We start from the raw sequence: 10,443 nt of genomic DNA, 5'->3' as shown, positions 1-10,443 counted from the left end.
TTTTTAGCGAGATAAATACAATTCTGAATTTCATTCTATCTTCTGAAATTATCTAAACAGCAGTCCAGGTTGGCAAAATTTATTCTTCAATTTACATTCTGGAAGTCAGAATTTCCACCTATATTAAAGTCCATGAATATGCCTATTTCTGCTGAAGATTTTCATTGGTTTAGCTGCATGAAGATCTGAGGCCGCAAAAGGCACGGGCTATAAATATTCACTTCACTCATCTTCTGGGGTCCACTTGCTCCAAAGGATTGATGACATGGCAATGTACAGAAATAGAGTATGGAAATTCTCCTGCTTATTAAGTCAGTCACTGTCCTTTATCCGTCGTATAAGAGCAAAGAATGCAACTTGATTCCTACAAACACTTGTCACTTCTAGTTTGCAGGTAAAGTTTAACATCCAAAGTTCCAGGAAACCTTCTTAACAAACCTGTTCTCTCCAGAGCAGAAAAGCAATGGTTAGGCTTGATATCAAGGAAGAGTTTCGCATTTACAGAGATCAATTCGGAAGACTTGCCTCTGGGAGTCATAATATCAGTTTTCAGTAAACAGTACACCAATTGCTGCCATCACTCGGCATCAGCCCTCCAGTAATAAGCAAAATTAGGTCAACAAACCACCATATGCCAAGTCCTCCAAGTGTCAACAGTTTCCCTACTGCTGTGCCAGTGTGTCCCAGACAGAAACGATCCACGCCGAAACATCCCAGGAAGAAAGAGTAGAGCAAGGTGGTTATGAAGTAGTGCCCAGTATATCTGGAAAGGACATAAAAAGGAAGATGCTCAAACACATAAGATCATAACTTTAGGGCAAGCAGAGAACGCAAACATGGACAATGTGATTTGAAAGCAGGAGGTCCAGGTTGGATGCCTGGCACTTGGTGGGCTCCTGAGTGCCACCAGGTGCAATCCCTGAGCACGGAGTCAGGAGTAGCCCCCGAGTGCTGCCAGGTGGGGCCCAAAAACAAAAACCCAGAGCAAAACAGATGGACACATTTAATGACTGTAAGCACTTCCCTTGCGGCCGCTTGACTGCCTCCAACCTGAGGAAGATAATCTTTAATTGGTTTGGGTCTTAAAAAGTACCTATTATGATATTAAGGACCTAAAAGAAAAGGGAGTGTACACTGGTAAAGGGATGGGTATTGAACATACAATGTTCAAACATTATATGATTGAAACCCATTCACAAACAACTTTATAACTGTGTATTTCACTGTGATTGAATTAAAAAAACAAACAAACAAAAACTAGTTCTCAGGCACCCAGATCCATAGATCTAGACATGGAAATTTCTTCTCTTTCTATCACACTTTGGCATTCTGCAAAATAATGGTCCAGTCATTTAAATTATGTCATAGGAAATAAATTACACACAGTTTCATTCCTATGCACTTGAACATATTAAGAGTATTATCACATGTTACAAATTCAATTGGTGTACTCAAATCAACTCTTATAGGCCCTGGTGAACTGACTAGCTTTATTATCATTCTTTAACAGAGATAATAAAGTTCACCAGTTAATTAATGATAATCACATATGTGTCAGAAAATAGACTGTATACTTGAAGTTTTGAACAGCTTAGCTTACATTGATTTAAAAAAAAAAACAAACCATATTCCTTTCATACCAGTGATTTGGTAATGTGAAAGCCTTCCCAAATAAATACCACACTGGACTGGACAAAAGCGATTAAGGCGTCTGGTGTAACTGGCATCCTGGTTGGAGCCTTGCTCATCCAGGGGTACTCAGGGCTTGCTCCTGGCGCAGAGCTCAGGGATCACTCCTGGTAGGACCAGAGGACCATATGGAGTCCCCGGGATGGAATCTGGGTCAGCAGGAGTGGAGTTTTCCATCTCCTCATCTCTCTTTATCCTTTCCTAAAGCTGTAGTGCTGGGGCAATTAAAAAATGAGGATTTCTCGGGGCTGGAGCGATAGCACAGCGGGTATAGCACAGTGCATGTGGCAGACCTGGGTTCAATTCCCAGCATCCCATATGGTCCCCTGAGCACTGCCAGGAGTTAATTCCTGAATGCATGAGCCAGGAATAACCCCTGAGCATTCCTGGGTGTAACCAAAAAAGCCAAAAAACAAAAAAGAAAAAAAGAGGACTTCTATCTTATGAACTTTTATCTTATGCACTCAACTGTAGCTGCTCTACTAACCATAATCAAAGACTCTGTATTAGTACATGGTATAAATTCTGTGCCTTTGGCCAGAATTTACAGAGATAACCCTAATTCTTTATTCCCAGTGTCCACACTCTGCTCTTTTATACTGCTGCTTGTGATGACTGGAGGTTGTACACACTGGATTGTAATATCTGCTGTGACACCCAGGACCCCTGTGATTCCTACGGGGATACACTTGGTACAGGGCAGTGCCCAGAACAGAACTTTAGACCTCAAGCCTGCAAGGAAGGCACTTTATTGATGAACTACATCTCCAAACCCCTTATTTATTTAATTTTAAAATGAAGGATTTTTTTTTTTTGGTTTTTGGGTCACACCCGGCGATGCACAGGGGTTACTCCTGGCTCTTCACTCAGGAATTACATTACCCCTGGTGGTGCTCAGGGGACCATATGGGATGCTGGGATTAGAACCGGGGTCGGCCGAGTGCAAGGCAAACACCCTACCCTCTGTGCTATCGCTCCAGCCCCATGAAAGGATTTTTTTAGGGGCTGGAGACAGTGCAAAGGTTAAGGCACTTGCCTACTATGGCAGCTGTGGTTGCAGCACTGGTTCAAATCCTGGCACTGCATATGTCCTGGAAGAACTGCCAGCTGTTGGCCCTAATGCAGAGCGGTGCTTGAGCAAAGCCAGATATGACTCTCAAATAAAAACAAAATTCATTTCCTACACTGTTCATAATAAAATCTTCACTTCTAAAATTCTGCAGCTAGTTTCACAGAATTTATACTAACAGGAATTTCTGTTATGTTTTGGGGCTATACCCAGTGCTCTGGACTTGGTGCTCAGGACTGAACAGGGTTCTGTCACATAAAGCCTGTGCTCCAGCCATCATCCAGGCCCCAGCAGATTTCTGGTTCAACTTCTTCATTTTGTAAACTGATATTCTGGGTGCCCAAAGGAACGTAGCTAGTTGGTGAATGTGACATTTAAAATTTACAGCCTCAGCTCTGAGTTCTGTGTCCTTTCTATTAAAGCTCCACTGCCCCTGCCCATGGACTATGCACAATAGTCATCATGCTGCCCCATTAACATTGAGGTGAAAGAAAAAGTCACATCAGGAGATGGCCTCCATCAAGAACCAATGACCCATTCAAAGTAACACTTACTTTATACAGGGTTTATTCTCTCGGAGGAAGGTTCTAGGACTGGCACACTCAATTCCATCTAAAGCATGGCACTGAACAGAAGTGTGTTCTACATCACTGTAGGCCTGACCACCGAACTGTGAAATAACAACCAAATCAGATAAACTCAAACTTATAAAAGCAAGTAACATGAAATACATCTTAATAATACATCATAGTAAAATGACTCGATAGTTACCTTTTTTGGGGGGACTATACCCAGATATACTCAAGGTTTACTCCTGGCTCTGTACTCAGGGATCACTCCTGGTAGTCCCGGCAGCCGAAAACCTCTAGAACCCAGCCACAGCCATGCTTGGACGAAACCTCACATGTGAAGGAACTGACAGAGGAACCCAGGTATGTGGGACCCGTGGCTGAGATCTCCAAGCCTGCTCAGATCAGGACCGGGCCTCCTCCACCCTGACCCCCCATTTTCCAGTAGCTTGGCAGTCATGCCCACAAACTGCCCCCCCCGCCACGTAATCTCATCAGTGGTCAAGATCCAGAGACTATAAAACTGATGAGCAACAAGATGACAGTGATACAATGATTTAATTTTTAATTTTACTTTAAATGTTCATTGTTTTATTTATTTTTGCCTTTTGGGTCACACCTGGCGATGCAACAGGAGTTACTCCTGGCTTTGCACTCAGGAATTACTTCTGGCGGTGCTCAGGGGACCATATGGGATGCTGGGAATTGAACCTGGATTGGCCGCGTGCCCTAGCCGCTGTGCTATCTTTCCAGCCCCTGTTCATTGTTTTAAATATGCACCCCCACCCCCTCATGACTGGTGTCTTCAATCATATAGGCTTATTGTGATTTAGAAGCGATGATAATGCTTTAATTATCCTATGACAGTGGAAAGAGTACATTACTGAGCTTTTGGGACTGAAAACTAAAGTCAGTGTGTATTAGGTGTTTTATAGTGATTATGTAGTTAATAAATTAACATAACTAGGCAAAAACTCAGAGGAGAGTCTTGGGCCTTCATTTAGGTCATGAACATGTCTGTAAATCATAAACTTCCACAGTACATCTATAGTAAATAAATTCCAGGAAAAAATTTCAGAACAGGACCTCTTACCCTTTATGTGACTAAGTTCTGGCAGCCACAGCACCGTGGAACCTTCTCTACTGATACACTGCTATTTTTGCTGGAGCCTCAGAAGAATAGTGTGGGCAATAAGAATACTCCTTCCAGGGAGTGTCCCCTGGCCCCACTCGGTGCCGAGAACTGCAAGTCCTCCAGGGCTTCTGTCTTTATAGGACCCACCCAAGTGTTTAAGCTCTGGCGCAGCTTTTTCCTGAGAAAACTGGTTCATTCATTCAGGACTCATGCCATGTGGGAAATTTATAGTTACTCTACAAAAGGGTAATTTTATGCCCTTACATTTTCCTATAACAGCACCCTATGACAATGTTTTCTATAAAGCATTCTCTTTGGAAGTGTTTGCGTATAAAATGAAACTAAAACCCACCTTGAGGCAGCCATAACCAAGTTCCTGGGATGCGGTTGCATTTCCAACATGATCTACGGGGTCTTCACATTCAATAAATTCATCAGGTCTGTAAAATTACCAGTAAGGTCATGGTCACTACCATATGGTCTTTGTCAACAGCTGGTTGCTTCTAAATAATTACACAGGCATGAGAGATTTCGGTGGTTTAATGTCATTCTGAGTCTTCAGTGCGGTGTACATTACACTGATGCACAACAGACAGCCATTCAAATGACCCCTTCATTCGGGAGGGCGTTTTTGGTCCCCCGGATGCTATTCTGCTATGGCTTTACGTCTTCCCTGGGTACACAGTCACAAGGTCAGCTGGGCAAAACCGAAGTCAAATAATTCCCAGTTTTCCTTGCATTTCCCAGAGGCCCTTTCTGATTTGGCCAGAGAGCGATCCTAAAAGATGATCTGGTTCTGCTAGGGTCCAGACAGTTCTCTGGGTCGGGGCAGGCCCACCACGAAGGGTCCTCCCCCGGCCCGCGCTTGGTGCCCCCACGTCCCTGGCCTCCTCTCCCGCTCCCGACGCCGGCCCCCGCCCCCAGTGCCCAGGGCTTGCGGGGGGGTGGGGGCGCCCCAGCCCCGCGTCCCCAGAGCGGAGGGCCTGAGACCCCTCCCCCCGCCCGCGGGGGAGGAGCTTACAGGGAGGAGCCGCGGACCCTCCCCGCTTCTTCCGCCCCCGGCAGCTTACAGGTAGGAGCACAGGATGACCGGCGAGTGGGGGTCTCCGTAGTCCCAGCTCGGGGCGCCGGGGTAGCCCTCGGGGGTCGCGGCGCCCGGCTCCGCAGTGGCGTTGTGCGAATGGCTCCTCGAGACACAGTGCAGCAGCAGTAGGTTCCCCAGCAGCAAGGCCGCCTGCCCGCACAGCAGTAAATAACTCACGGGGCAGCCCCCCAACACCATCTTCCTCGCCTGCACCCGCACCGACGCGAGCCAGGCCTGCTCCGGCTTCTCCGCCGAGCCGCAACGCCTCGCTGCCACCGGCCAATACGGGAAGCGCCTCGGAGTCCCGCCCACCTCTGTCAACGAACCCGCAAACAGCGTCTCGAAGCCCCGCCCACTCCCTCAGCCAACGAAACAGCGGACAGCGGCTCGGAGCCCCGCCCACTCCCTCAACCAACGAACCAGAGGACAGCTCGGAGCCCCGCCCACTCCTTCAGCCAACGAACCAGAGGACAGCACCTCGGAGGCGGGGCCGGGCTGGGGTTCGCGTCATGGCCCTGTCTGGGCGTCACGGCCTTCCTCCTGACGTCACGCTCTTCCTCCGGGCTCATCCTCCGGGCTTCATGCTCTTCCTGCTGTCACGCTCCTCCTGGGCATATGTTCCTCCTCCTGGGCTCATGCTCCCTCCAGGCGTCACGCTCCTCCTGGGTTTACAGCCCTCCTCTGGGCTCGCGCTCCTAGGGCTGTCAGGCTCCTCCCCCTAGGCTCCCGCTCCCCTTCGCGGGCCCAGCTCCTCCCCCTGGCCTCCCACTCCTCCCCTGGACTCCTGCTCCTTCCCCTGGCCTCCCGCTCCTCCCCCTGGCCTCCCGCTCCTCCCCCCTGGGCTCCGGCTTCTCTCCTGGCCTCCCGCTCCTCCCCCTAGCCTCCCGCTCCTCCCCCTGGGCTCCCGCTCCTCCCCGTGGGCTCCCGCTCCCTTTCCCGGGCCCAGCTCCTCCCCCAGGGCTCCCGGCCCTCCTCCCCTGCGCTCGGGGCGCTCCCTTTCCCGGGGTGGGCGGGCGCGGAGCCGGGGGTGGGGGGCGGCGGCGGGGCGGCGTCAGGGCCGAGATCGGAATCTGCTCTCCGGCGGGCCTGGGTTTCCCCGACGTCAGCGGCCCGGGATGTCGGGAGCGAGCCCTGACAGCCGCCGGCTTGCGTCAGCGCCGGGCGCGCGCACCGCGGCCAGCGCTGGGGCCCGGGCAGGGCTGGGGAGCGATGGAGCGCGCGGGACCCGCGAGATCGGCCGGGATGGGGGCGCGCGGGCGCGCGGGGGTCTTGCGCCTACGGGGGCTGTGGCTCCTCGGCCTGCTGGGCCCAGTCCTCGGCGAGACGTGGCCAGGTGGGTGTCCGCCCCTCGGGCCCCTTGGGATCTTGCTCTTTCTTAGGTCCGGGACGCTCGGAGTTGGCCGGTGTTGCTGGAGCGGAGCAAGGCCCTGGCTGGGAGGCGGAGCTCCTGCAGCTGAGTGCGGGCCGGGCTGGGGTCGAGGCTCCAGCCCGGGTTCCCCCAATCTCTGTTTCGCACCCCTTCCCGGTCCGGTCCCGCTCCCTCGGCGCGGCCCGGCTGGGCGGTGGGCAGCGCGCCCCACCCCCAGCCCGCGCCGAGCTGCGCCCCTCCGACTCTCAGTTCTGCTCGGGGGCGGGAGTCTGACCCCGGGGAGTCTGCGGGGAGCCCAGAGGCGCCCCGAGAGTCGCATCCTGGTCTCACTGGTGCATGACTGTCACTTGGAAAGAGACCGGGAAGGGGGACGGTCGCTTCTGGTTATTCTAATTCGAACACGCTTCAGAAATGATCCGAGTCACTACTAGGTCCACAGAGCTAAATTTAGTGATGGAATGAAGGAGGCGGCTTATTTTTCTTAAGGCATTTTATAGTACAGATACTTCTTGATGGTAAAAGAAGTAATACTTTTCTATAGTCAGACGTAGTCTTTTCTCTGCTTAAAAAATTTGGGCTCATAATTAGTGTTTTAAATACGGACGAATAGTCCCTGCTTTGCTTAACTCTCGGGATTAGAGTAAGAATTGAATCATTTACGTGGAATCTCTCATTGTGAAGAATTCCTTGGGAAAAGTTGACTTATACTGAAAGCTGCCCCAACATACTCGCAGCGAACAGCCAGCACTATAGCCGCTTTGGGGGAAATAACCTCTTTATTATGGCTCTCGGGCTAAAGTTTTGTTTGTATTACTCTTTTTAAAAATCAGAGTATGGTGGGTGTGTGGAGCCTCTCTTTTCCTTTCCCCTTAAATCATTGTTTTTGGAATTAAAAGCTGATGATGGAAGATTTTATTTCAGAACTGCTGACCTTCAGAAAACTAGTTTCTCTCCTTATCTTTCCTGTGTTCATTTTCAGTTGAAGTAAATTTGCCACATTGCAGGGGTTTTGAAGCTCTAAATACTGACACATATTGAATACAAAACTACCAAATCCCTTCTGGTTAAGTCTTTTTGGCTGTGATTGTTAGGTGATTGTACCATTTACATTTATTATTTATGGTGTAAAATTATAGATTTACACCTTAACTTTTTATAATCTGTACCTGTTTACTCATACAATCACTGCCATTTAAAATGTTAATTGCCTGTTATTACATGCCTGCCTGTAGATAAATGGACTGTTATTAAGCTTTTGTTTCTGTTTTTTTTTTTGGGCCACACCCAGTGGAGCTCAGGCACTGTTGCTCTTTGCTGCAGTGCTCAGGGATCCTGAGGTGCTTGGGAGGACCTTCAGCCCTTTAAACTATCTCCCTGGCTCTCCTTAAGTGGTTTTCAGCTACGTCTTTAAGGTTTTTGAGTTTTGACTTTATGCCCACCCAGTCCCCTACTTAAGCATGTGTATGCTTTAAAAATTTAGTCAACCTTTATTGAATCTGAATATCACGATCAATGCTTTGGAGAAACAGATTGACCAAAACTCAAGCATTTTGGGGGAATGTTGGGGAAGGTCTTATAGGAAAGTAATATTTGAACTGATCTGTGTTGGACCTTTAAGTCAGAGGATGGAGAGGGCTGCAGGGGGAGGGCGCTTGCCTGCAATACAGGCCGACCTGGGTTAGAACACCAGCATTATGTGGTTCCCTGAGCACCTTCAGAGCCAGGAGTAAGTCCTGAGTGTCTCCGGGTGTGGCCGCTGGTGGTGGGAGAAAAGGATAGGGTTCCATAGTGAGTAGAGTTTTTGAAAGAAAGAATATGGAGGGGGGACCCGATATGACCTTCGGAGGGACTGGTGAGAAAGTCTCCAGGCAAGTATATGAGCTGGAAGCCAAAAATTGCTAGGTTGGTACCTTGTGGTGAACCTTCTGCCCGCTGTAAAGGGTTTGGAATTTACCCAGTAGGTTCTTTGAGTACAAGGTTTTTAAGTAAGGGTGTGATGTAGATTTCGAGATAACTGGCAACACTTGGAAATAGAATAGAGGGAGAGAATGGAGACTGGGAGCGGCTATGAGGCCTTTGGTAATAGCATGAAAGTGAGTCAATTTGTGTTTTCCCTAAGGGAAGTTCTTTCAAAATCAGCTGACTGAATTTTTGTAACGCTGGAAGTTTAAAACATAGACCCCCAAATCATTTCTTTTTTTACAGTGAAAATAGAAGTTGAGGATTTTCTTAGTATAATCCATAATATGTTACCCTACATATTAAATAGATTTTGGTAGGACTTTACTACCATTTATAACATTGTGTCAATGGGGAAATACAACATAAATTCCAAACTGCTGATTTAGAGCAACTCTACTCTCTTTCTTTCCTTTCTTTTTCTTTTGTTCTGTTTTTGAGCCACACCCAGCAGCGTTCAGAGATTATTTCTGGCTCTGTACTTAGGAAAGATTCCTGGCATTGTTCAGGGGGCCATACGTTTGGTGCCTGGGATTGGAGTGGTATCTTCTTACTGGTGTGTGGCCACAGGCATGGCAAGTGTTTTACCTCCTGTACTTTCTGACCTTCCACTCCGAATAGTTTTTATTTTCCCACACCCGGTGGTGCTCAGGGCTTACTCCTGGTTCTGCACTCAGGGATCACTCCTGGCAGTGCTCAGGGGACCATATGCCATGCTGGGAACCTACCTAGGCCAGCCATGTTCAAACAAGCGCCCTACCCACTGTAGTATCTGTATGGATCCTTTCTTAATTTGTATATAGGCGCTCTCTCTCTCTCTCTCTATATGTGTGTGTGTGTATATATATGTGTGTGTATATTATATACATATATATGTATGTATGTATATATATACATATATACCTATGGCCTGGATGGAACTGAAGTCCTCATACACATAAACATGTGTTCTATCATTGAGTTATATCATATATCCTTGCCAGTAAGCTTTTTTTTTTAAAAAAATGAAAAAATCAGAAACTGACAAAGGTAACTTGTATCATTATGAAGGATGGCAAGAGGAATCAGTATGAAATCCCTATCCAGTTTTCTGTTTAAGATAGTAATTGTAGAGCACAGATTTAGAATGAATTAAAAAAGGAGACAAGGAGTCTAAAGGACTTGAGATTATTTATTAATTATTATCATTTTTATTTTATTTTTTTGGTTTTTGGGTCACACCCGGCGATGCAGAGGGGTCACTCCTGGCTCATGCACTCAGGAATTACTCCTGGGGGTGCTTGGGGGACCATATGGGATGCTGGGATTCGAACTCGGGTCGGTCGCATGCAAGGCAAACGCCCTACCTGCTGTGTTATTGCTCCAGCCCCAAATTATTATCATTTTTATTTTGCCACACCTGGAGGCTGTGGTCGGCTGACTCCTGATGGTACTTGGGGAGCCCTGTGCCATGCTGGGATTGAATCTGGATTGGCATGTGCCAGACAATCCTCTTAACCCCTGTACTATGTCTCTGGCCAGAATATATGTATTATGTTTCTTTTGGTTTTGAGGCCATACTTGCTGGTG

General features: G+C 48.2%; 2 protein-coding genes across 3 annotated transcripts in view; one reads left to right on the top strand and one right to left on the bottom strand.

Annotated features, from left to right (window-relative positions):
* Positions 1 to 63: 63 nt before the first annotated feature.
* Positions 64 to 6,316, bottom strand: TM2D2 (TM2 domain containing 2). Of its 2 annotated transcripts, XM_055124478.1 has the most exons (5): positions 6,011 to 6,316; positions 5,533 to 5,696; positions 4,815 to 4,902; positions 3,313 to 3,428; positions 64 to 763 (listed from the first exon to the last, which is right to left on the bottom strand). In XM_055124478.1, the coding sequence occupies exons 1-5, from the start codon at positions 6,113 to 6,115 to the stop codon at positions 550 to 552; spliced, it is 687 nt and encodes a 228-aa protein (XP_054980453.1). In that variant the 5' UTR covers positions 6,116 to 6,316; the 3' UTR covers positions 64 to 549. The 2 variants fall into 2 exon arrangements, with proteins under 2 accessions (XP_054980453.1, XP_004606908.1); XM_004606851.2 differs by lacking the exon at positions 6,011 to 6,316 and having other exon boundaries at positions 5,533 to 5,839.
* A 126-nt stretch (positions 6,317 to 6,442) lies between these two features.
* ADAM9 (ADAM metallopeptidase domain 9) overlaps positions 6,443 to 10,443 on the top strand; it is a 121,087-nt gene continuing 117,086 nt past the window's right edge. The window contains exon 1 of the mRNA XM_055124476.1: positions 6,443 to 6,879. Coding sequence (XP_054980451.1) covers positions 6,756 to 6,879 — 124 coding nt within the window. The 5' untranslated portion in view covers positions 6,443 to 6,755. The remainder of the gene's footprint in view (positions 6,880 to 10,443) is intronic.

The sequence above is a fragment of the Sorex araneus genome, chromosome 1 (genome assembly GCF_027595985.1).
Source record: "Sorex araneus isolate mSorAra2 chromosome 1, mSorAra2.pri, whole genome shotgun sequence".
NCBI lineage: Eukaryota > Metazoa > Chordata > Mammalia > Eulipotyphla > Soricidae > Sorex > Sorex araneus.
The sequence above is the reverse complement of the archived record's forward strand: the minus strand, read 5'-3'. Positions and strand labels throughout refer to the sequence as shown.

Coding starts and splice junctions, on each gene's coding strand:
- TM2D2 (XM_055124478.1), bottom strand. CDS start 6,115: ATGAGCCCGGAGGAAGAGCGTGACGTCAGGAGGAAGGCCGTGACGCCC. Junction 3,429..4,814: donor TTGGTTATGGCTGCCTCAAG/GTGGGTTTTAGT, acceptor GTTATTTCACAG/TTCGGTGGTCAGGCCTACAG. Junction 764..3,312: donor GAGAATAAACCCTGTATAAA/GTAAGTGTTACT, acceptor TGTCCTTTCCAG/ATATACTGGGCACTACTTCA.